This window comes from Astatotilapia calliptera, chromosome 7 (genome assembly GCF_900246225.1).
Source record: "Astatotilapia calliptera chromosome 7, fAstCal1.2, whole genome shotgun sequence".
In the NCBI taxonomy this organism is placed as follows: Eukaryota; Metazoa; Chordata; class Actinopteri; order Cichliformes; family Cichlidae; genus Astatotilapia; species Astatotilapia calliptera.
Genome location: NC_039308.1, coordinates 36507587 through 36532501, shown reverse-complemented (window position 1 = coordinate 36532501; position 24915 = coordinate 36507587). Strand labels below are relative to the sequence as shown.

Sequence of the window (24915 nt, the reverse complement as noted above, 5' to 3'; positions counted from 1 at the left end):
GGCATTAGAAAATGTTACCTTTAAAATGTCATAGATTTGTTTTGGCTTTACAGTTTTTTTTCTGTTAAAAACTTTTTCATTTGGGTGTTTAAAAAAAGTAAACAGTGGCTGAAACACCTACCAATGATGCAGTCTGTCAACTGCCTTGATTTTGAGTTTTGATGTAGGACTGTAATCAAAGTTTTACATAACTGCAGAACCATGCATGTTCATCAGCTGGTATATTTATATTAAATTTTTTAAAAATGTCTTTTAAGCTGAAGTGTAATTTGTCAAATTGTGTTATTAATGTGCGATTATCATCCTCATTTCGACCTTTCAATCCCATTTCTGAGCAAATATGAGCCAAAAAGAGCTTCCTTTTCAGCACCACCTTTCTCCACTCAGAGGTCTTCCACAGACATAAAGCTGATATCCATCTCCTCGTGTGACTGTGGGGAAGACACGAAGGAAGAGGATTTCTCTAAACATTGAACTGTTCCTTTAAAATGAGCAGACTGCCGTTTTTATCTGATCGAGACTAAAGATTCACACTGCTGACTGAGGAAAGACTGTGACTGATACAAACACACACCAGCATCTCTCTCTCTCTCTGTGTGTGTGTGTGTGTGTGTGTGTGTGTGTGTGTGTGTGTGTGTGTGTGTGTGTGTGTGTGTGTGTGTGTGAATATTAGCTGTGTATCTTGTAATTTCCAGAGGAGCTGATTCAGACTCCTGCAGCATTTTTCAGCTGCTGGTAATTAGTGCATGTTGAGACACAGAGAATTATCTGCTTCAAAGTCATTCATGAGGCTGATAACTGCTGAGTGTGTGTGCCCGTGTGCTGTCAGTTAGCTGAATTGCCTCGATTAAGCAGCAGATTATCAGGATTTTCTAATTATTAGGGAGTAATTAAGAGTGAGCTGAGGATTATCAGACCGAAACATGGAAACAGTGAAGGAAGAAAACATTCACATGCATTAATACTGAAACAGTAAAACAAAGAAACACTAACACAGCACAACAAAGAGTTCATCATTAAGTCTGGATTTGGCAAACACTAGCAAATCTGAAGGATGCACAATGGCACAGGAAGGGTCTAAAAATAAATGTTTAACTGTGGGGTTGTAGGTTCAGTTACAGGTAAAGTGAACCAAAATCAGAATTAAGGAGGCAGTCTGAATGAGTTGCTAGGTGATTCAATGGATTTGTCATCATGTAATCAATGATTCAAAAGTAGAAACTGGGGATGAAAAAAAGACTAAAAAGATAAATGACAATAAAAAACAACAACAAAATAATGCAGCTTTAATGCAGATGAGATTTTGTATATTCAGTACTACAGCAACATGGATAACAGTTTCAAGGAGGGATTCTAAATGGTATAAAGACAGATTTAAAGCAAGCCAATTTCATCTTGGAATACCCATCGGTTCAAAAACTATTTAGATGCTAGTGATTCAGAAAGAAAGATTTAAAAATGGAAGAAAGGGGAAGGTGAAATAACAAAATTATTAAAAATTTAAAGATGTTGGGATTCAGTATGGTTCAGTAAATGAATAGAAATAAAAATGCCTACTGGACTGCATAGGTTAATAGTACAGTTTGAATTTAAATTAGGCTAACGAAGGATAAAAAAAGGATAGTTAAGAATAAAAAAAATGGTGTAATCAAAAAATTAAAAACATAAAATTAGAGATGGGATTGTTTAAAATTTAAAACCATTTAAAGGAGGAGATTAGATGCAGTAAGAGACTACAGGCTACAGACTCAGTTACAGTTACAGGAGTCAAACTGAGGAGTTAAAACGAGTGCAGCAAGAGAGTACAGTTTGCAAATTCAGTACTACACCTATCAAAAAAGAGGTGAGGGGATTATAAATGTCATGACGAGACATTCAAAGTAAGCTAATGAAGGATTCGTCAACATATAAACTAGTGTTGAAAAGAAATACAAAGTAGGGATTCAAAACAGCACAATAAAAATACAAATACAGAGGTTGAGTACTTCAGATGGATTGACTCAAAGTGAGATGAAGGAATGATTCTGAATGGCACAATTAACCTTTTTAAGTAGGCTCGTCATAAAACAGCTGATTCAAAATCGTTAAAAACCAAAGATTGTAAATTGCACAGTGAAAAGAAAATACCAACTGGAGAAAGAAATTGGATTCAATACAATAGAAACATCTAAAATGGGAAGAAGGTGGGATTCCAAATGGCATATTACGAGTTCAAATAGAGAAAAATGTAATCATCTGTAATCAAATTAATAATTAAATTAAATGGAAAAGTAAGCTTAAATGGAATAGTGAGACCAGTATAGGGCTGAGAACTGAAAGAACGGGGTGATTCCGTATATAAACAAGGGAGGACTCAAACAAGCCTCAATGAATGACAAATTGCGTGAAGGAGGGAATCAAATGGCACAATTAAATATTTAAAACAGAAGGTACAGAGGGCGACTACAATGGCAAATAAATAATTCAGGATGGTAATTAACAGGGATGACTAAAGTTAGAGCTCAAAGTGGCAAAGTGAAAGCATCAATAGGGGTTCAAAGCGGCAGGATGATTGATTCAAAAGAGATTTATGATGGAAAATGGAAATGAAATGAAGGAGGAAGGATTTGAAAATGCCACAATGATGGATTAACAATGGCTTAATTAGACATTTGAAAGCTCAAGGATGAGAATAAAAATGGATTTTGTTCTGTATTAAAAAAATGGGGATTCACAATGGCACATTGGGAAAATTGGAAACTTAGTGGTCAGCAGTGTGGTCAAACGTCTTTGTTAGGCTGAGGAAGACGGGGAGGCTGAGGAGGAGGAGCAGGAGTAGAACATATGATGTGTGTGATATCACCTCTTCTCTCCTGCTGAGCGAACGCTTCACTCTGATGTTTGATATATTATTAAAATGTTTTCTGTACAAGCAAAAGGGTCCTAGTTGTCCTAATTGTAGCTCCACCCTCCTCGTTATTGTACCAAGGAGGAGGAGGAGAAGGTGGGGTGGGGTTAATGGAGGAGTTAATGATTAACATGGAAGCTCAGTGCATTAATTGGATATTTCAATGTGTACAGAGGCGAATGTTTATTATTCTGCAGGAGGAGGGAGACACACGGCAGTTAGTTTGGGGGATTTTATTAAGATGAACTTAATGAGTCAATTTGGGGTTTATAGAGAAGGAAGTGGGAGGCAGAGTTTTATTCAGAGGTCTCCACAGAGCCTCACAATCTATTTGTTGGGAAGATATCAGTGCTTGCTTGCACTTCATTAATGCCTACACACAAGTGGCAGCTTTTTACCGGTAAATATTTTTTAGGACAGTTTTTCTAAATAATCCCTACCAAACTCAAACATTAATTCCAAGATTTAAAATATCTTCACTTTTCCCAAGAGCATTGTCTTGTCATGCAAAAAGATGGACAAAGGAGGCCTGATTATCATAGAAACTAAAATAGGCTTATCTCATGTAACCACAAGTAAAAATGTAGGTTAAGAAACACACGATCCAAAGGTTTTAATCTCAGGATCAGTGAGTGTGCTGATCAACACGTTCAACAAAGCTGGGTTTTCTTTGTGTTAGCTGAACAAACATTAAAGCCCCAGTCACAGAAACAGGCTAGTACAATAGTGGTAACTTTTTTTCATGTAATCCAGGCTTCTGGTCTCTGGTCACTCTCACATAAACATTTAATGAGGCACATCGGTCAGTTCACTGATTGAGCATTGCTCACTACAGGTTATAAAATGTGTGATTTAAAAGAAAGATATTAGACATATAACATGACATATAGACTAATGATCTAATCATCTCTATTTCAGGCAGAAAAGCACCTAACAGAAAGGGCCTGGCCCACTTAAGGTCAAGCATGCTGTAGGGCTGGGGTAGAGTTAATTTGAACCCAAATGCTTCTTGAATTTATGAAGTGCTAATTTTTTTTTGTTTTTACAGTTTAATTTAAGCAAATAGGAACTGAACTTGAAGGTTGTTTTACAGAACAGCCCATCTTTTAAAGATCTTTCAAACTCAGACGTGAACTGTCATAGTAACTCCTCTTCTTTCTTTGTGTCTCTCTAGAGTTCCTCTGTTTACCAGCCTCAGGGTTATCACCGCCTTCATCTTAATCCAGACAACAAACCAAAAACCAGACCTCCCACAGCCCAAACGTCACCCGTTCTGATCCATTGTTTCCGTGGATGATCGCTTCAACCTTCCTGTTGTGGAGCCTTTTTTGCACTTGACATTTCTAAACATCTGGAAACATTTTTTTTTCCAGAGTCACAGTAGCAACAGTGGGAGCAACAACCACAGCAATAATGACACAATACCAGCAACAATGCCTCTGACATCGGAGGCTACAGTAGCAATAAGTGGAGCCTGAACCAGCTTGAAGCAACCAAAGCCTTTAATCCTCTCTCTGTGCAAACTTTACAACAAGCATTTCTTTTATTGCAGTTTTTCTTTTTAATATAAAGTAGATAAAAAAATAAATAAAAAAAACAGAATGTACTTAAGAGCAAGTCCTTCATAAAGACCCAAAGTCAGGTTGCAAACTGCTGGACGGCTTTTGCTAACTCTACTAACTTTCATTTTTTGCTCTTTTATGATTTTGGTTCCTTTGTGGTGTCATATGTCAGCTTCAGGGGTTTTAATGAAATAATGAGAATTTACAATTATATGAAATAGAACAATTACTTATTTAAAGATAAATTTTATACCTTCTGAGAACATATGTGTACATTTTCTGGACTGGACTGGAATAAATAATTATATTCAGAGTTATGTTTGTCTTTTTGTTTTTCTCTGAGCATGGAGGCTGTTTCCCCAAAATGAGGCTAAATAGGTCAGATATCGGGAATTGAAGGGAGCTGAAGAAGGTTTACAGTTAATAACACTGTGCAGACCTCCCCCTTCTTGATATGTAGTGGTATTTTCGCCTAGCATCTAAACATTTGTTTTGCCTGAATGGTCACACACCTGGTCTCACATGAAAATCTCCTTCTCTGAAAGGATCTGCAAAGAAGGATGGGATAAACCTCTGTAAATCCCGCTGTGCAAAGCCAGCAGAGACGTTCCCAAGAAGACTGAAAGCTGTAATTGCTGCCAAAGGGATTTATATCAACTACTGAATTAACAATGTGGAATCTGATTTTTAAAAATTTTTTATTTCACTTTAGCTGTATGCGGTTTTCAGTGTATACCGACGGCGTAAACCTATACAAGTAGATTTTAGTGCCATCCCTCTAATTTCACAGTAAGGAGTTAGCAGATCTGGGGCCTTTATCTCTTGGTGCTTATTGCTGTGGCAGATAAATCAAGGTACAGCCGCCAGGAGGCTCCTGCAAATAAATTATGAGGAAAAACCTGGGATGAGAAGTCATTGTTGGAGCTCAAAGAAAAGTTAAGTAATCAGCGGGTAGTTTGTTCTGTCAGACATTTGGCACAAACTGCTCCCAGTCCAGATGTTGGAGTCTGTGTGTGATTGTATTGGTGTTCGTGGTGTTTGTGTGTTAAAGACAGAGTGAGACAAACCAGCCTGCCAGTTCTGGCCTCATTTGCATCTGCTAATGGCTCCATGATGCCGGTTTCTGATCACTGCAACCACACATTTAAAATCCTGCTTCTGTGCCAGATGCTCCTCTCTCCCTCTGCCTCGTTCAGGGATTCCTGCTTCCATCCTGTAACAGCAGCTCCGTCCGTGCTCCGCATGAGAAAACAGCAGCTGAGGTTTGACTGGAGGCAGGAAGCAGCACCAGTAATGATGATTTCAGGTGATAAATCTGGATTTATGCTCAAACTTTACAACCATGAGCATGCCACTTTAAAACCATGAGCATTACTGTGCTGCTGCTGTGAAAGCTTCCTACATGTGTAGGAAGCTAGCTGCAGACCTTTACTTCTATTCAGGCACAAGAACACTTCAGTCAGAGATGCTTACAGCACAGTGAGAGGTTGTGAAAAGTCTCTGTCTTTGAGGGGGCTCTTGAAGAATATGAGAGCATGAAAACTTCATATCATAAATAGAAAAAGCTTAACACATCCAAAGAGGATGTGTTAAGCTTTTTTTATGTTTGAGAGGGAAATGCTGTGTGCTGTAAATGTCCGGTCTCATGTTCATACCTACAGCACATCCTAGTAGTATAAATATCTGTTCCATAAAGGTACTCTGGTCTCTGGTGAGAGCCTCAAAATGATTCAAACCATCACTGACCTTTCCAGATAACAAATATGAAATTTTTACTCTTTAAAAGTGGAAAATCTTCACTTTGAATACATGGAATCAATGTAGAGCAAATACTTAATGATGAACTCTTTGCCCTTGGTGAGAGGTGGCGGGAGTGGGTATCCTAGTATTCCCTCGGCTTGCTGCCTGTTGGGGTTTTTCCTGGTGGACGAGAGTTTTGTTCCCTGCGCCTTTGGGTTGGGGAACCGGTCCTGACTGTCGTCTGCGCTTATGCATCAAGTGGTGGGTCAGAGTACCCAGTCTTCTTGGAGTCCCTGGGTGGAGTGCTTGAGAGTGCTCCACCTGGACACTCTGTTATCCTACTGGGAGACTTCTATGCTTATGTGGGCAACGACAGTGAGACCTGGAGGGGCGTGATTGGGAGGAACGTCCTCCAGGATCTGAAGTCCACAGTGTTTTGTTGTTGGACTTCTGTGCAAACCACAGTTTGTCCATAACAAATACCATGTTTGAACATAAGAGAGTCCATAAGTGCACGTGGCACTAGGACATTCCTGGCCGCAGGTCAGTGATCAATTTTCTAATCGTATCGCCAGACCTGCGGCCATATCTTCTGGACACTTGTGTAAAGAGAGCGACTGAGCTGTCAGGATCAGGTAGCGGGGGAAGATGCAGGACAGACTTGGAAAGTGACTGTGCACTGGGAACGCCTGGCAGAGGCCCTGGTTCACGAGATCTTCAATGCAGACCCTCGGCAGAGCTTTAACACCATTCCGAGGGAGACTGGGGCCATTGAGTCTGAATGAACCATGTTCAGCACCTCCATTGCCAAAGCCGTTGCACTGAGCTGCAGCCGCAAGGTGGTTGGTGCCTGTTGTGGTGATAACCCCTGAACCAAATGGTGGACACCAAAGTTGAAGGGAGCTACCAGGTTGAAGAAGGAGCCCTATCGGGCTTGGTTAGCCTGTGGGACTTCGGAGGCAGCTGATAGGTACTGACAGACCAAGCGGAACGCGGCTCAGGCAGTGGCTGACGGAAAAACCCTGGTGTGGGAGGAGTTTGGAGTTACCTTTGTCATCGATTCTGTTGGTAATTTTTATGGACAGAATTTCTAGGCGTAGCCAGGTGGCAGAAGGCTGTCACTTTCTTGTCTCAGAATCTCATCTCATCTTTTTGTGGAAGTTGTGGTTCTGTTGGCTTCATCAGGTAATGGCCTCCAGCTTGCACTGGAGCAGTTTACAGCCGAGTGTGAAGCGATAGGAATGAGAATTAGCACTTCCAAATCTGAGGCCATGGTCCTCAGCCGGAAAAAGGGTGGAGTGCACACTCCAGGTCAGGAACGAATTCCTGCCCCAAGTGGAGAAGTTCAACTATCTCGGGGTCTTGTTTATGAGTGATGGGAGAAGGGAGCGGGAAATCGACAGATTGATGCTGCGGCTGCAGTGATGCGGACGCTATACCGGTCCATCGCGTTGAAGAGAGAGCTGAGTGTATAAGCAAAGCTCTCAATTTATTGGTCATTCTGCATCCCTACCCTCACCTGTGGTCATGAGCTGTGGGTAGTGACTGAAAGAACGAGATTGTGGATACAAGTGGCGGAAATGGGGTTCCTTCAAAGGACGAGGAGTTTGGCCAGAAAAGAGCTGCTGCTCCTCCACACCGAAAGGAGCCAGTTGAGGTGGTTCAGGCATCTGATAACGATGCCTCTGGGTGAGGTGTTCCAGGCATGTCCCGGTGGGAGGAGACCCCGGAGCAGATCCAGGACATGCTGGAGAGATTATATCTCTCGGCCGGCCTGGGAACGCCTTGTTGTTCTCCCAGACAAGCTGGAGGAAGTTGCTGGGGAGAGAGAGGTCTGGGCTTCCCTGGTTAGGCTGCTGCTCCCGCGACCCAGCCCCGGATAAGTGGAAGAAAATACATGGATGGATGTATGGAAAAAAAAACATTCTGCACAGTTTGCGGATAAAAGTACTCGATTGTGTCCTGTTTTTAAAATGTCACCCTCCTCCTCTTGCATGTTAACAGTCAGAAGTGTAAGATAAACAGGAGAGAAGTTGCAGCTTTCATGTTGCATATTTCATGAATCTGAACATAAAACTGAATCTATGAGCGTGCAGTGGGTTCATCAGCATTTTCAGTCTTTAACCAGCTGTTTCCTCTGGAATTAAAGCAACAAAAAGATAAAATTAATAACAAGCAGAAGAAAAAGGCTCCAGTGCCGAGGAGAGCTGCAGAGCATAATTATCAGGGTATTTGTCACCACGAGCGACCCCTTTCACATACACAAATTAATTGTTTGTGTTTTTAATGTATGAATATTCATGAGAGCGGCTTTAAGGATATAGGGTTAGGGGTTAGAGAATCCATTATATCAATACAAACACAAGCTTGTGTGTGCGTGTTTGTGCAGTCGGCGTTTGTTCTGGTTATTTCTGGATGTCACATCTGATTGTTTCCATCACAACACACACAGCCTAAGTGTACTTTATGGGAAAGCAAATGAGCAGCAGCAGAGTGCATTAAAACAATTTCAAAAGTCTTTTGGCCTATTATGGTTTTCAATTATCCATCCATTCCAATTCAGTTCAATTCAGTTTTGTTTGCATAGAGCCCAATCACAACACTAGTCTTCTCAAGGTGCCTAAATCTCCTTCCGCTACAGAGCTTTGACATAAACAACATGATAAATTCAGTGTCATGTGTATTTGTTAGCCAAGCATTTCTGAAATGAGTGAAGCCAATGTGTTTTCAATACATGCTAACTGGCTGTCACATGTTTAAAATACTCTGGGTTTAGTCTTCAGCACTGTGAAACTGCTATTTTCTTGTTAGGGATTCATCTTTTCAATGACTTTTACTGCAACTTTAAAAAAACTTTTGAAAAGCAGATTGGTTGAAATGGCAAGACTGCATCCAGTGGCGGTTTCCTAGCCTGTTTGGCGCCCTGGGTGAACAGTCCCTCTGATCCCTTTACCCCTGGTCCTAAAGTGTATATTTATTTTCTTACTCTTCTTATATTTATTGTTTGTTTACTTGCACTGCTGTAACTGGAGCCTCGTCGTCTCGTCTCTCTATATAGGGCTTTGGAGTTGACGTCATGCCGTAGTGCATTGTGGGATGGGATGTGCCATGTCAGAAGGCAACAAATCAAAACAAACACAGTGTTGGAAGCTGTACTGCCAAAACCATGCTTAAAGTCAGCGCAAAAGACAAAGGGCTGTATCGTGACCGATTGCGCCCAGACGCCAAGAGACGGTACGTGGAAAAAATAGCGTGCATCGGTAATGTGGACCCGTATGAAATAAGGCAGTGGAGTAGAAACCCAGACAGCCTACCACCGTTGTCCTATCCCGATATCTTCGCGTACCTTGTCTGTGGAGTCAGCGCATAGGGGAAATCATTTTCGTAATTATAAATCCCTGGAGGCGCACATCTGATTCACAAACTGTTGGGTACAAGATTTGGCCGTTTTTAAGCCTCCACGTTGTGAGTACGTTCACCATATGACCAAGATACAGCCAGAGGTTGCACATAACATTGACTTCTCCTCAGCAGCTGCCCCAAAATTTGCTCTAGATGAACGATTCATGATTGATGCCAGCTGTGTGTTGCCATGTAAATAGTTTGCATTTCATGTGTATGTACTTGCTAAGTACATGTGAATAGATCTTGAATTTAAAAAAAATAAACATACTTTTCTTTCTGTTTCATTGAAACCACTTTATAGAAAGTACAATTCTTTACAATGAACTGTACATGCAACACAGCAGTTTTATGAATATTCAACAAGAGCAAGTTTCATTTGGCCCTGGTTTGACAACCACACTGGGGCACATATTCACCAAAACACAGCACACCTTAACAATCTTATCAATCAGTGCTGTCTTCACTCTCACATGATGTGAGTAATCGGATTGGCATTGTAGTGTGTAGCATTTTGAATTTGTTACGCAAACTACCTATTACTCGCTCAACATGAATTCTCAGGTGGGCAATTGCTCTCGTTTGGGGATGGCAGAGAACTTGATATCCGCTCGTCTGACCGCTGCAATCCAAGCCTGACGTCTTCGTTTAGTATTATCGGATACATGAGATCCCTCCCGTTGCCTCCAGGAGGGGAAACAATGAAAAGAGAGCCCATTTTCCAGCTTCTTGCCTTCCCTATCGTGTGATCTACCGTTGCAACCGACAACACAGTGCGTACGAACCATAGCTGATGCTTCCGTGTGTTTTGTCTGGCCTACTGTCATGGCGAGAGGGGGCGTGGCCTCCCTCCCGTGACATCACGCTCCAAAGCCCTATACTGGACTGTATGTAGCATAGATGCGAATAAAGTTTACTTTGACTTCACCAGCAAGCAGGCGCACCGAGGCCTTAAACAAGACTCTTGTGAGCACCTCTGTCAAAGCAAAAGTTTTTGCACATTGCTGGTCTGTAGCATCCCCAGTACTAGACACCCCACTAAATTCATCCCATGGTCAGACAGTGCAAAAAGCCCATTCTCTCTAAAAAGAACATGGCAGCACTACTTAGGCTTGCCAAGCTGCATGTGAACCATCTATGAGACTTTTGGAACAATGCTCTTTTGACAGATTAGATGTGGAGATGTTTGGCCATATTGCATAATACCACATTTGATGAAAACCAAACACAGCACATCGGCGCAAACACTTAATACAAAGCGTGAATTAAGGTGATACAAGAGTAACGATTTGGGGTTGTTTTGCAGCCACAGTACAAGGACAACTTACAGTCATGGAATTAACCAGGAACTCCTCTGACCCAGTCTATAACAGAATGACTGAAAAAGAAAAGAATTGACATGTTACACTGCCCAGGATAAAGTCCAACCTGATTCAAAGGCGGGACCTTAAGTGCATAAACGAATACCCACAAACTAAATAAACTGAAGCACTGTTGTGAAGAAGAGAGGGCCAAAATTTCTCCACAACAATGCGAGAGACTGAGACTCAGATAGAGAATGATTAATGATTCAAGCTACTGAAGCTACTGTACTTAAGTTTTCATAAGGCTAATTTTCCAGTCTGTGTTACTAGCCTAGAATAAGACAACCTAATTGTAAAGAGTTAGGAGAACAATGAAATGTAAAAAACAAAACAAAACATAGTTCCAATCTTCTAATGGTAAGCCACACAAACTGAAAGTCAAGATTTAAACTGAATTTATTGGTTTTAGTAACTAAGTAGATTTTACTTCTTTAAAATCAAATATGGAAACAGTTTGAATGTTTTAGAAGATAATGGGGACATTTTATTATGCCGATGACACCCTCCTGTTTCTATGTGTTGATTATTAAAGACCGCATCCATCCAAATAGGGTGTGAGATCACGACCTTGACAGTGATTACGCCATCCATACCTGAAACCAGACACGCAGTTAATCCTTTCACAAATGACTGTCTATCCAGAAAAAGCAGGACCATCAGTTTTTAGAATCACATCATTCATTCTTACCAGGCTGCGATGCCTTGGGGGTCTGTAACAACACGTTTGGCGCAGTTGATTGCCACGGTGACATCATCACTTAAAAGGTCTGTGATTAAAAAAAGTAAATACATGATGGCAATTAAGATGTGGTGATTGAGGTAAAACAAGTACAACACAGGAGAAAAGGTATTAATCCATCCACTTTGACACACGTTTTATTGTATAAGCTTGGAAAACAGTGACGTACAAAGAAAAACTTAAATTTTATCTCTAGTGGGCTGGACCAGTATAACCTTTGCATAATAACTGATAGAAGATGTGATTTTCTCAGTAATAATGCTTTTTATGCAGATCTTTAGGTTCTTTGCTTGGATGAAGTTCTAACAACCCCTCATGCCATGAACCAATCCTAAACCTTGGTATCATTCAGATCACAACAAGACCTGGCTCATCACTGACCCTTGCAATTGATTTGGCATCCATTTCTGAAAGACATGATTTTGTCATTGCACCACCAGCGATTATTAATCTGAAAGATGCCAAAATCAGTGGATCCATCGTTGTTGTGGTGCGTCTTCATGGTGTCGTAGTCTGACTCCCATTTGGTCAGGCAAACCCCTGCAGACAAAACAGGAGACATGGACTCCTGAAATCTAAACGTCAGGTATTAAAACCAACACTTTCTCATTTATCCACTTTTCTCATCATAATCACATTTTTATCATATTTGAAGACCAAACTAATAGTGTTCCACTGTGTTTTTTTCTAACTAGGTACACTTTCAGTGCAATGGCAGTTTTTTTGGGATTATTATCATGCTGAAAACTGAAGCCTTACCAATCAGAGTTCTTCCAGATGGTATTTAATGGCAGATTAAACTCAGTGGTGTTGGAGAGTTTGTCAACATGGATGGAATCATGAATGCAGAAAAGTACCATCAAACATGACAAAGCCTCTACCATGTTTTACGGATGCCCGTTCCAAACCACCTCCATTTCCAAGGGCAGTTCAATCGTTCACGTCTAACCCAACGAATATACTTTTAAACTGTCACTGGTCTAACCTTGCTGCACAAGGAAATAGCTTCTGATTGGATCACTTCCAAGCTTGTCCCACACTTCTATGCAACTTAATTAGTTCTGCTTAATATCTCCAAGATTTAACATCTCCAAGATTTTTTTTAATCTCATTTTCATTCATTGACAAAAGTGTCAGTACATTTCATCACAGTTTTTGTCCTCCTTCGTTTGTTTATATTTAGTTATTGTTTTATTTATTTTTTTAGGAAAAAAGTTTGTTGAGGAAAACTGTGATGGAAATTAATGGTCAGCTACATTAACACTGATCCATAAGACTTGTTTTCACTTCTTTATGCCTGTCTAATTGGGTCATTTCTGGCATTTTTGTAAATTCGACCAAAGAAATGGGAACAAATGATGTGTTTTTGCAACAGACTGAACGTAACGTAAAGTAACAAGCTGTAACAAGTATGGTAAAAATGGCCTGTATTTGTATAGCCCTTTACTAGTCCCTAAGGACCCCAAAGCGCTTTACACATCCAGTCATCCACCCATTCACACACACATAGTGTGTGTATCATAACAAGCTGATCGTAAAGTGCCTAGCATGGGATTCACATGTGAAGTCATTTAGCTCTTGTGTGTGAGACCAGGCAGTCTGACAGGTCATACTCACAGTCAGCCAGACTGACATCGCGGTAGCCGTCCATTCCACTATCCTTCAACTTGTGGGCCCATTCACAGCGCTGGAAGCGTTTAGCGTTCGCTACAGCCACCAAGAGCAAAAAGAATAGACTTTTCATCATGGTGTCTCTGCTGGTCTGAATTTGTCCAGAGCTGTTGCTGAGTTTTCTGAGTTGTAACTGTCTAGGTTCAGATAAGAGGACCTGAGCATGAGTCACGCAAAAGCAAATAGCAAGCAATGGTGGGTTCATGGTTACAAATTCCAGACAGACAAACAAAGCAGATCAATCAGAGTGAGACAAACTGATGTTTGAGGAAGGTTTTTTTTTTTTTAAAGCAGTTCTAATTAATGGCAGAAACAAAGCATACAAAGCTTTATTATTGATTTTACAACACAGGACCATATGAATCATACCATGAATATAATATTGCACTAAAAAAAGACTAAAATATAAAATGCTTTTAAAATTGAACACAATAATGGATACAACTTGAAGTTGCCACATTTCAGTCCAAATGTAAGTCAAATTTTATTCTAATTTCCAGATATTTCTCAAAAAATAACAAGCATTTATGTAGTTACCCAGTTATAGCTCAAACAGTGAAAAATAATGTAAAGAATTAAAAAAGAAATCATTAAGTCATCATTGGTGTATGGAGGCCCGTTTAAGCCACTAGAAAAAAAGTATCCATAACTCAAAATTTCAACTTATTAACTCGAAATTTTGAGAAAAGTAACTCGAAATTTCGAGTTAGCTCTGCCAATCAGTAATCTATGTGAATGACATCATTTTCTTGTTAGGAAGGATATGGCGCAGAGGAACACTCACTGTAAACTGCATCGCAACAAATTGGAGATTTCGAGAGTACGTTTGCTGATAGTAACACCATGTGATTCAGCTAATAACACAAGGATTTCAGCATTGGTGAAGCCATGTTGAAATTATTCAGCAATTTGTGCGTTCATGACTGGCTGTAATACCGGTAGCTTAGCTGTAGCATTTGTAGCTGAGGGCTTCAGCTCCGGGGTAACAAGGAAATGACGTCGTCATTCACGTAGATTACTGATTGGCAGCGCTAACTGGAAATTTCAAAATTCTTTTTTTTTTTTTTTAAGTGGTGGAAACAGGCTTTCATACTGGTGATAACCCAAAGTGTTTGGAGAAAAGGAAAATTAACTTTTTGAAAAAAAATTCAGTTGAAGGATTATTTTCTTGGAACTCTGACTCTAAAGACTTGGATAATTTAATACAACAAAAATTACATACACAGGGTGGTTAGCACTGTCACCTCATAACAAGAAGGTTCTTGTCAAGGATTGCTGTGTGGCAGGCAGGAGATTGGACCTAAAATGCAGGACTCACAACACACGGGAATAAACTCAAAATACAGCTTTATTTACTGACTCAAGGAAATTATACAAAACTAAACTAGACTGGGAAAATATAAATTAAACATCACAGAGCAGCACACAAGGGAACACACAGCATGAGGGAGAACACAACACTGACAAAGAGAAACACAGGGCTTAAATACACTGAGGGATAACAAGGGCAATGAGACACAAAAGGAGAGCACAGCTGGGAGTAATTAGGCAGGATGAGACAAAGGAAGCAAACTAGAAACACTGACATGAGACACAGACCTTCAAAGTAAAACAGGAAACACAGACTGAACTCTAGACATGTAAACTTAACAGAGACTCGGGAGACAGAATATAGAGACCTGAAATGTGGGACAGAAAGACACAGAGTTAACACCGAGAAACCAAATAACAAAACCTAAGAACTAGAACTCAGGAAGTACTACAGAACTAGGAAGGTAGAAATACTAGGACAGAAACCAAAACACAAACAGTCATAAACCATGATAAAATCAAATGTAAAAGTACAAAACTCAAAACACTAGGTCACCGACCCATGACCGAGACAGTTCTAGGTTCAGATCCACTCTGTGGCTATTCTTTGTGCAGTTTGCATACTCTCTCTGTGTCTGTGTGGCTTCTCTCTTACCCACAGAGGTGAATGGTCTCTCTGTATTGGCACTGCAACAGATTGGAGAACTGTCCAAGGTGTACTCTGCCCTTTGGGAGGTGGGATAGACCCCAGCCCCACTGTCACCCTGAACTGGATAAATGTCAAAGATGGAGGGATGAAAAATGACATATTTTAATTGATGATGAATTAATGATGACATCGAGGGTTATATTTTAGAAACGATAAATAACACAAACTGAAAATCAAGATTTTAATTCAGTTTATTAGTTTGAGTATCTCAGTGTGTTTCACTCCAGTTAGCTCAAAAACACAGAAACAGCCCAAATGCTTCAGAGGAAGACAGGGGCATTTTATTATGTTGATGACACCCTCCTGTTTCTATGTGCTGGTTAAAGACCACATCCAGCCAAATACTTTGTGAGATCATGACCCTCAAAGTTATCACGTCATCCAACCTGGAACCAGACACAAGGATCATCAGTCTGGTGAAGCAGCACCATCACATCACATCAGATGATCATATGATCCATTCTTACCAGGCTCTGATGCCTAGAGGATCCCTAACAACTTGCTTGGCACAGTTTATTGCCATGTTGACATCTCTCAAAAGCACTTTGTCCAAACAAAGAAAAAAATGAAGGGAATTATGGCGGGGGCATGGTCTGTGGCCTGCTGCAGAGGAAGGGTGACGCAGTGCGTTGAGTTGTGTTTGATGTTGACAGTGAGGAGCAGAGACACAGAAGGGAGCAACGAGCCACCAGGGTAGTGTCTGTGTCCCAGGCTGAACAAGCAAAACCTCAGTGTGTTTGTGTGGGGCAAATAAAAGGGCTGCTGCCCAAATCGAACATCATGTGTGGTCGATGCTTTGGGGAAGAGTTAAGTGTGACAGGAATTTCAAAAGTACAGATGAGAGAACAACAAGTATAAAAATAAGGGAAGATGCTGTAAATCAGGGGTGCCCAATCCCGGTCCTCGAGAGCTACCGTCCTGCAGCTTTTAGATGCATCCTTGTTCCCACACACCTGAATCAAATGAATGGCTTGTTATCAGGCCTTTGCCAAACATGATGGCATGCTGAAGAGATCAAACCATTTGATTCAGCTGTGTTGGAGTAGGGATGCATCTAAAAGCTGCAGGATAGTAGCTCTCGAGGACCGGGATTGGGCAGCCCTGCTGTAAATGAATCCATATAAACTGCTAATGGTGAGCTGAACTTAATTTGATAACTGTCCATTTACAGGTTGAGCTATATTCCTACCCTTACCTGGACACTGGGGAAATAACAGAGGTCAACATCTGCATTTTTATGCAGAAACCAAGATATTTGAGATAAGATAAAATGAATCAAGAACACTAACACACATATTTATGTCCCCAGTACAGGACATGAAGTTTTGGTAAACAGTAGTCATTCAGTAATTAATAATTAGAATGAAGTTACATAGCTTAAGCTAGTACAACAGGAAACATGAGCTCAGTTAACTGTGGTGATAACCCTCTGTTCTCTCTGTTATGAGAAGTCTTGGCAATCAGAGGGAAACTAATAATGATCACATGACCTGCATTTTTTATTATCAAAAAATCCCAACTCTAACTCCAGTTACATATTTCTCCAAAAACATAGGGTTAGAAATGGTGTCATCACTGTTGCCGCACAGCAAGAAGGTCCTGAGTTCAATTTCCAGGCCGGGGTCTTTCTGTGTGGGTTCCCTCCGGGTACTCCGGCTTCCTCCCACTGTCCAAAGACATGCAGTTTGTGGGGATAGGTTAATCGATTAACCCTTTACAGCCGATCGGAGCGGGCACGCTCTGTTTTGCGTAACTATTTTTAAATCCCGGTAGCTCTGCAACCACTTAAGCTAGCGCAATAATTTTTTTTGCATATGAAACTGGAGGAGTTGTACTTACATCTTATGCCATCAGCTTGTCCTAGGTCACAGTTTCCTTCCACATATAGCTTTGCAAAAACTGCATAAAAATCACTTGCAGCAACAAAAACATGATATTCCAGAAACACGCTTTGCTGATCCATCAGCTGTTTGTAACACTTCCTGTCCATCAGCGCGAACTATCACATGACCGCATGACCTGCCCGAAACCGGAAGTGACGTCATTTTGCGGAAATGTAGTTTTTTACGATCGTGGCCTTATGAGCTTGTGTTTTACTTGTTATGTGTTTTAAAAAGTTAGGTTTGACTTTATGACTTTCTGTGTCGTTTCTGGGATGCTTAAGACTCATATTGCACTGCTGGAAATAGTTTATTTTGATGCACATGCTGTTATTTTGCAAATTTGCACTATAATATTTATTTTCGTTTTTCCTGCAGTATATAAAAATTGGTGTATTTCAAAAATAAAACTATGAAGACACTCAAAATAAATTTCCTGTGGTGGGAAACTAGTTTGTGTAACTTTTTTGTATTTATAGTTTTGAGGGATAAGCCTCTTAAATTTCTCTAACTAGAAATATATGTTAAAAAAACAAAAACGATTTTCAATTTTTTTGTAGTTTATTGCACTTTTTTGCAATTTATGTAATTACTATGCACCTAATGCAGACATATTATTAAAGTTTGGGCTATAATGGTTGTATTGATGTATAGCAACTTGAAATGCTCCCAAAAATGGCTCCACAGCATGTAAAAATATAATATAAGCTCTGGCGAACTTGGTTCTATGGTAGGTCTTAAAGGGTTAATCCAAATTGCCCATAGGTGTGAATGCGGGAGTGAATGTGAGCGCGAATGGTTGTCTGTCTCTGTGTGTTAGCCCTACGACAGACTGGCGACCTGTCCAGGGTGTACCCCGCCTCTCACCCTATGACAGCTGGTATAGGCTCCAGCACCCCCCGCGAACCTGAAAAGGATAAGCAGAAGTGAATGAATGAATGGATAGATAGAATTGGTGTCATTACCAGTGATGGCTTCACAGAGTTCACAGGGTTAACACTGCTCAACTAGCCAAGATTAGACGGCTAAGACACTCTGTATGGCAGAGAAATGAAATTAATTTTACTTCATCGGCCAGATAAATCCTATTGTATTCCCCAGTGGATTGGATCAGTATAAGTTAAGACCTATCAGTAAAAATGCTTTTAATACTGATTACACTTCAGGCTTTATTTTTGGGTGAAATTTTAACAACCTCTGTTAATGACACAATCCTGTCTTAACCAGGTCATCGGCAAAACTTTCAGGATGAAAAATTTCACCTCGTCCTCATTTTAGGTTTGACAGCGTTTTAGTAGGTAAAGGTGAATGAATTGAGCTGTGGTTTGGGGAAGGCCTCAAAGGGGACTGGCAACAGCTCCCTGGCAGATCCCCGTGTACTAAATAGGAGTGAAGAAGTTAAAGAATTGAGAACAAGGAGGGAGGGAGGGCGGGGCACGTAAAGAGAATGAACAGCTTGCAGAAGTGGGGGAACCTATATAGATGACAACCGGAAGGAGCATGTTTGGAGGCATGGTGTCATGGTCCTAGGTCTGTGACCTAGTGTTTTTGGTTGTGTACTTTTACTTTTAATAGTTTTATGTATTATGACTGTTGTTTTGGGTTTCCCAGGGTTTAGTTGTGTTCCCTCTGTTTGGTGTCATCCCTGCTTGTGTATCCCCTTTAGTGTAGTAAGGTCTCTGTGTTTAGTCTGCGTCTCTGAGTCTGTGTCATTATGTGCATGCGTTTCCTGTTTTACTTTGAAGGTCTGTGTCTGATGTCAGTGCGTTCTGTTTACGTTTCCCCTGCCTCGTCAGCTGTGATGTCTCCCAGGTGTGTTTCCCTCCTGTTTCCCATCCCCTGATTGCTCGTGTGTGTATTTATAGTGTGTGTTCCCTTGTCCTCGTTGCTGGTTTGTCTGCATCTTTGTCCGTCATCCTATGTAGTTCCCTGCGCCTCCCTGCATCTCTGTTTCTGGTTAGTTTTTCCCAGTTTAGGTTTTCTTAGTTTCATGTTCACCCTCGTCATTTCTGTTTGTATCTACATTTGTTTAATAAACTCACTTGCACCAGAGCTGCCGCTTCTTGGGTCCTAAATAATTCACACACGGCTTGCCCTGGCAACCCGTGACACGTGGTCCTGCTCCTGAAATTCCGATACATAATCTCCAATTGTTCTATCAACAAGGTCTAGAAGCCTGAAATCCTTCTTTGCAATTTACACATACAGCCAAGTCTAGACTTGGCTGCATGTGTAAATGAGCTTGCCAGCTCCTTTAGATTGCCAGGTTAGACCATCTATCAGGCTGTGGCTGTCAGACCATAGTTTTGACACCCCTATTCACAGGAATTACCCACCAATCAGTGCCCAGCATCATTAATGCAATTATCCATCCTGCTGTCACTCACAAGTATGTCACCATATTTATCCATATATAAGCAGCATACTGCAGGTAAAAGTGGCAGATGTTGTACTAAAACATACAATTATAAATTAAAAGTAAATTCTCTTGTACATAGGTTACATTCTGTTTGGGTCTCCAAAACCTGCTGAGAGCATCACAGTTAGGGAGAAAAGGGTCAAAACTACCAGTATATAAGAAGTTGCTCTGAATAGAGAATCATAGAGTATAACAGCTTTAGCCCTTTGAGATCTTAGTCGTCATTGGTATCGACACCAACACTACTGTGTGCTTTAACTTCCTAAGACCCGAACTCTTCCACGGCATACATTTTTAATTTCTCTTTGATATTTGGGCATATTGGGGCATATGAATGTAAAAACAAAGAATTACCAGATCTTTTTTTTACCTTATTTTTGTTTTTAAGAAAAATAAGAGCCACATGTGAGGATATTCGTTTAAAATTTCAATAGAACTGTAGTAGTATAATGTCCTCGTAAAAGGATATCAGGCCCTTGTAGAGCAAAATTGAGTATTTTGGTCTAAATAACCCAAAATGTGATGTCCACATATGTGGACGCCAGGTCCTAGGAGGTTAAATATTAGAATATTATTACATTTGTCAAGCTCTCCCATGCCTGGAAGTCAGAGAACAAAGAAAGTAACAGACACCCATCAAACCTCTTCACTTGTTAGTGTCATGAACAGGTCTCCAGTTGTAGCTAAAACATGGACAGAAATCATTGAGTCATCACTGGTGATAATCCTACCCACTTGAGAAAGCAGAATTGTAATATCTAAATCATTTTTATTTATTCCAGTAATAATAATAATAATAATACTAATTATGTTATTTTCTTTTTCTCTGATTTTTGGACTTGGAAGAACAATCTAATACAATATTATTGTCATGGTACTGGGTCTGCGGCCCAGTGTTGTGTGTATTTTAGTTTTATTTTATTGATGATTGTATTTTTCTCCATGTTTCCTGTTTTATTTTGAAGGAATCTTGTGTTCTTTGTTCGTTGTATTTAGTTTCACTTCCCCTGTCCTGTTGCTAGGTTCATGTCAGTCAGCTGTTTCCCCATGTGTTCCCACTTCCCCTGATCACCTCCTGTGTGTATTTAAGTCCTCTGTTTTCTGTATGTCATCGTCAGGTTGTCTGTTATCCCCACCATAGTCTGTCATAGTGTTTTGATAGTGTGTCATAGTTTTCATGCTTAATCAACTGCCACCAGCCGAATAAAGGCTCGCTTTTTGTTTCACCTGCAACTTCTCTCTCAGTGTCTGCTCTTCGGTCCGTTCAGCAAAACACACCGGCGTATCCCGCCGTGATTATTATATATTTCAATTGAATGCTTTAGGGTTGGGGTCATGACTGATGATAACTTTCAGGGTTAAATCCTAAAAAAGGTAGATGAAAAGAATGAAAGCTGTGATTTTAATTCAGTTTATTAATTTGAAAAATTACTGAAACAGAAGAAGACGGGGACATCTTATTATGTGAACGAGACCCTCCTGTTGCCGTGGGCTGACTAAACACCACATCCACTCACATAGGAGCTGAGGTCACGACCCTCACAGTTATATTGCCAGCCATACCTGAAACCAGACAAAAGTATGATTAACCAAGTAAGAGGTCAGTCAGTCAGAAACTTTTTGCCAGTTATGTGATTCGTTCTTACCAGGCACTGATGCCTTGAGGATCCCGCACGACACGTTTGGCACAGGTGATTGCTGCATTGACATTATCGCTCAAAAACGCTGTGACCAAAAATGGGGAAAAAAGGACAGCAACGTAAAAATCAAAAGTGTAAAACATCAAAATTGTAGCTGGCATTGCTGAAACTGAGAAAAAAGTGAGTCAAATGACAATATTAAAATTTAGTCAACTTAGGACATAATGAGACAGGATTTTAGGTGGTTTGAAGCAGTTTCTTGCAGTATTGTGAATGCTGCACTGGTCTGCCATTAACGAGAGTACCCCAAACTTAGAAATGTCCATGTACAGTTTCATTTACATTCTCAACCTAAATAACTAATAATCTGTGTCAAGAATTTAAGAATTAACCAATGTTGAACTAGCTTGAATGCAAAACTGTTCTGAAAAGTGTACACTCTTCTCATTTTAATTTAATTGCGATGTTATTGTTCTTGTAAAAGCAATGTTGAAGAAATCAGGGCAAAAGCCTGTAGCCCTCAGCTGTTCCAACAGCAGTAGTAAACTTCAAATCTAAAATAAAAATTAACACAAAGCAAAAGTGGTCTTAAGACCAGTATTCGCAGACCAATAGAGTATTAACGTAAACATTTTTTATCTCCTGTGCAGCAGTTTATAACCACCTGTATCTGCTGCTATAAGGATAGAGGCAGATACAAGTGACAGAAAGGACCAATCATGGACAGTACCAATGTTGCACTTAACATGCTGCTTTTTACTAAGAGTAATTTCCCATGCACAGAGGTAAGTATTTGAGAAGTAAGAGCGTTTTTTTGGAGGGATAGAGGGTATACAAAAGTGTCTACTTCTGTAGCCAGCATACACAGAGCATCCCATTGGAGTTTTGGTTCTGTTTGGGTCTTGACTGCCTCCTGATCTTTAAAGCATCACATTTAAGGAGAATATGTTTAAAACTACCAGATACGCAACTTATAAACTGAGGTCTATGTAGGGGTGGGTTTATTTTAGTTCGAATAATGCAATATTGATTCATTAAATCCTGAATCGATTTTTAAATATAAATGTATTTTTCCAGAAATGTCAGAATCTTAGGTTGAAGCTCAGCAAACTGTTTCAACAGCTGCCAAACGGCTAAAACAGGCAATGAGAACAGGTAAAATGATTGCGCACAAAGATGTAAGCACAAAGTGTGGATCGTTCACCCGATGGCACGTACGCAGACACCCCATTGGGTGCTGAAAGCTGACATCTCACAGATTCTGCAGCTTCAGGTTTCGTCACTCTCTGACCAAAATTCACTGAACCAACAGCAAAAGAAGATCAAAACTACGCTTCATGTTTGAAAAACATTGTCATTAATCCCCTCTTACTTTGGCTGTTTTGCTTCCACCATGATAAAAATCTCTCTCTCTCAGTGTACTCAGAAACCATTTACCATCAAAAAGCTCTACTTTCTGCATGAGTCGCTTATTACAAACCGGTATGATGTTCAATATAGAATAAATTTAAACTTTTACAAACTATGTCAAATTGCAAAATGCTTAGCTGTGTCTCTAATAAAACCTCTGTAACTTTGTTCTGCTTCATTTCAGCATCATCAGGTAATGTTCATATGTTTATTCATGGTTTTCTTTAGTTTTTGATCAGTTGCAGAATATTTTTAAGGTTTATCTGCTATAAGAAGCCAGGCCAGGAAAATCTTCTTCATGTTTTTCTGTGTTTTATGCTCAGATATCATCTGGTGTGATGCTTACACCTCTAATGAAGTCTAACAAGTGTCAGCTTTGTTTTTATACATAGATATACAATATGGATATGTACTGATAAATGATCATAATTATAATATTTCTGACTGAGTCAAAACTGAATCGAATTGGGGATTGAATCGAATCAGGACCTTGCGAATTGGAATTTAATCAGTTATAGAAATCAGTGATGACCAGCCCTAGGTCTAAGTCATCATTGATGGGGTCCCCAACCCTAAACCCTTTCAACTTTAACTCATGCAGACAAGCATAAAATGTAATATTTGTTTTATTAAATTTCCCAAGTTCTCCTAATCCTTGGCAGTCAGGAAACACCCATCAGAAACTATTCTGATTCCCCCCAAAATAATTTATTTAGCTTTTCTTTAAAGTATAAGGTAAGTGTTAGGACCTATGATGACTAACACCTCACAAGGTTAAAGATTGCCATCACTCAGACAGCAAGAGGACCTGAGCTAAAAACCTATTGAGGCTCATGACTGACCACTGCAGTCCATGTTGCATCCGTTATGCGAGTTGATGATGTAGTCATTGCACCACCAGTAGCTGTTAATTTGAAAGATGCCAAAGTCGGTGGATCCGTCATTGTTGGTGTTTTTGGCCATGGTGTTATAGTTTGACTCCCATCGGGTGAGGCAAACCCCTGCAGACAGAAAAAAAGAGCTGGAGGTATAGACAACTTGAAAGCTAAGTGTCAGGTAAACTAAAATTGACCTGTTTTTCATATATTAATGCTTGGTCAGAATCACATTCTTGACAGATTTTAAAAACTAAGGTTACACAAATTGGAAGATAGATCGGTAAGTTGGACTCTCTGCGCACCAATATTATTAAAAAGCAAGTAGGTGAAAATTCCACATATGGGTAACCATGACCTTACCCTTAACATGGCATTGGTAACAATGTACAAGTTAAGAATGATCTTGCATTTTCCTAAGCTGACATGCTGGTACTCACAGTCGGCAAGGCTGATTCCATAGTAGCCGTCCATGCCATTAGCCTTGAGCGTGCGGGCCCATTCACAGCGCTCGAAGATTTTGGCGTTGGCCACAGCCAAGAAGAGCAAAACCAACAGACTCCTCATGATGGTATTTTTCCTTGTCCGAATGTGTCCACAACTGCTGCTGCTTCCCTTTTTATAGCCAAAAATGCTTAGTTGCAAATGGTGTTGATTTCCAGGCTCAGATAAGAGGTCCCCAAAGGACAGCATAAGGGAAGGGTTGCATCAAAGTAGAAAAGCAAGCAATGGTGGGTATATGGTTAAAAAATAGAGCTTGACAAACAAAGCATATCGATCCAGCTGAGAAGGATCCCAAAGCTCTGAAAAGTGTATTTAAAAAAAGGTCTAACTAGATAAGAGCACCCAAATACCCACAAGGGAACGGTTAGGTGAAAGTGGAAAAGCAAGCAATGGTGGATTTATTCTTAAAAAATACAGCTGGACAAACAAAGCATATTGGTCAAGTTGAGATAGATTCCAGAGTTGTGGAACGATTTTCCGTTTGTTTTTGCAACACATGAGACCACATTTTCCTCAAACAAACATCATGTTTGATTCAATAAGCCTAAAGTAGCCTTAAACATTCAACCAGTGATTTTAAATTCATCTATCAGCTCCTTAAAATGACCACAAAAATAGAAAATTATCAAAATCTCTCTTCAATCTTTGAAATAATAAACAGTGAAAGTAGAGATTTTAACTGAGTTTAACATTATTAATTTCAATGTGTTTCCTTAAAAGGAGAAACAGTTGTAATGATTCCATCTGCTGCAGAGAAAGATGGGGACATTTTGTCGATGATCAGGGCCGTGCAGAGATGTTT

At 40.1% G+C, this 24915-nt stretch overlaps 3 protein-coding genes across 4 annotated transcripts in view; 1 reads left to right on the top strand and 2 right to left on the bottom strand.

Moving 5' to 3' along the window:
* mbd2 (methyl-CpG binding domain protein 2) overlaps positions 1-4766 on the top strand; it is a 34027-nt gene extending 29261 nt beyond the window's left edge. The window contains exon 6 of one of the 2 annotated variants that reach the window (XM_026174543.1): positions 4062-4766. In XM_026174543.1, coding sequence (XP_026030328.1) covers positions 4062-4164 — 103 coding nt within the window. In that variant the 3' untranslated portion in view covers positions 4165-4766. The remainder of the gene's footprint in view (positions 1-4061) is intronic. The other variant, XM_026174542.1, reaches the window with a different exon arrangement.
* Positions 4767-11333: 6567 nt separating this feature from the next.
* On the bottom strand, positions 11334-13594 carry LOC113026103 (lysozyme C-like). The gene is made up of 4 exons (XM_026174541.1): positions 13312-13594; positions 12076-12234; positions 11644-11722; positions 11334-11548 (listed from the first exon to the last, which is right to left on the bottom strand). The coding sequence occupies exons 1-4, from the start codon at positions 13568-13570 to the stop codon at positions 11482-11484; spliced, it is 564 nt and encodes a 187-aa protein (XP_026030326.1). The 5' UTR covers positions 13571-13594; the 3' UTR covers positions 11334-11481.
* Positions 13595-21059: 7465 nt separating this feature from the next.
* On the bottom strand, positions 21060-24223 carry LOC113026102 (lysozyme C-like). Its single transcript, XM_026174540.1, has 4 exons — positions 24050-24223; positions 23577-23735; positions 21331-21409; positions 21060-21247 (listed from the first exon to the last, which is right to left on the bottom strand). Exons 1-4 carry the CDS (start codon positions 24174-24176, stop codon positions 21181-21183), a joined length of 432 nt encoding a protein of 143 aa, XP_026030325.1. The 5' UTR covers positions 24177-24223; the 3' UTR covers positions 21060-21180.
* Between the last annotated feature and the right edge of the window lie 692 nt (positions 24224-24915).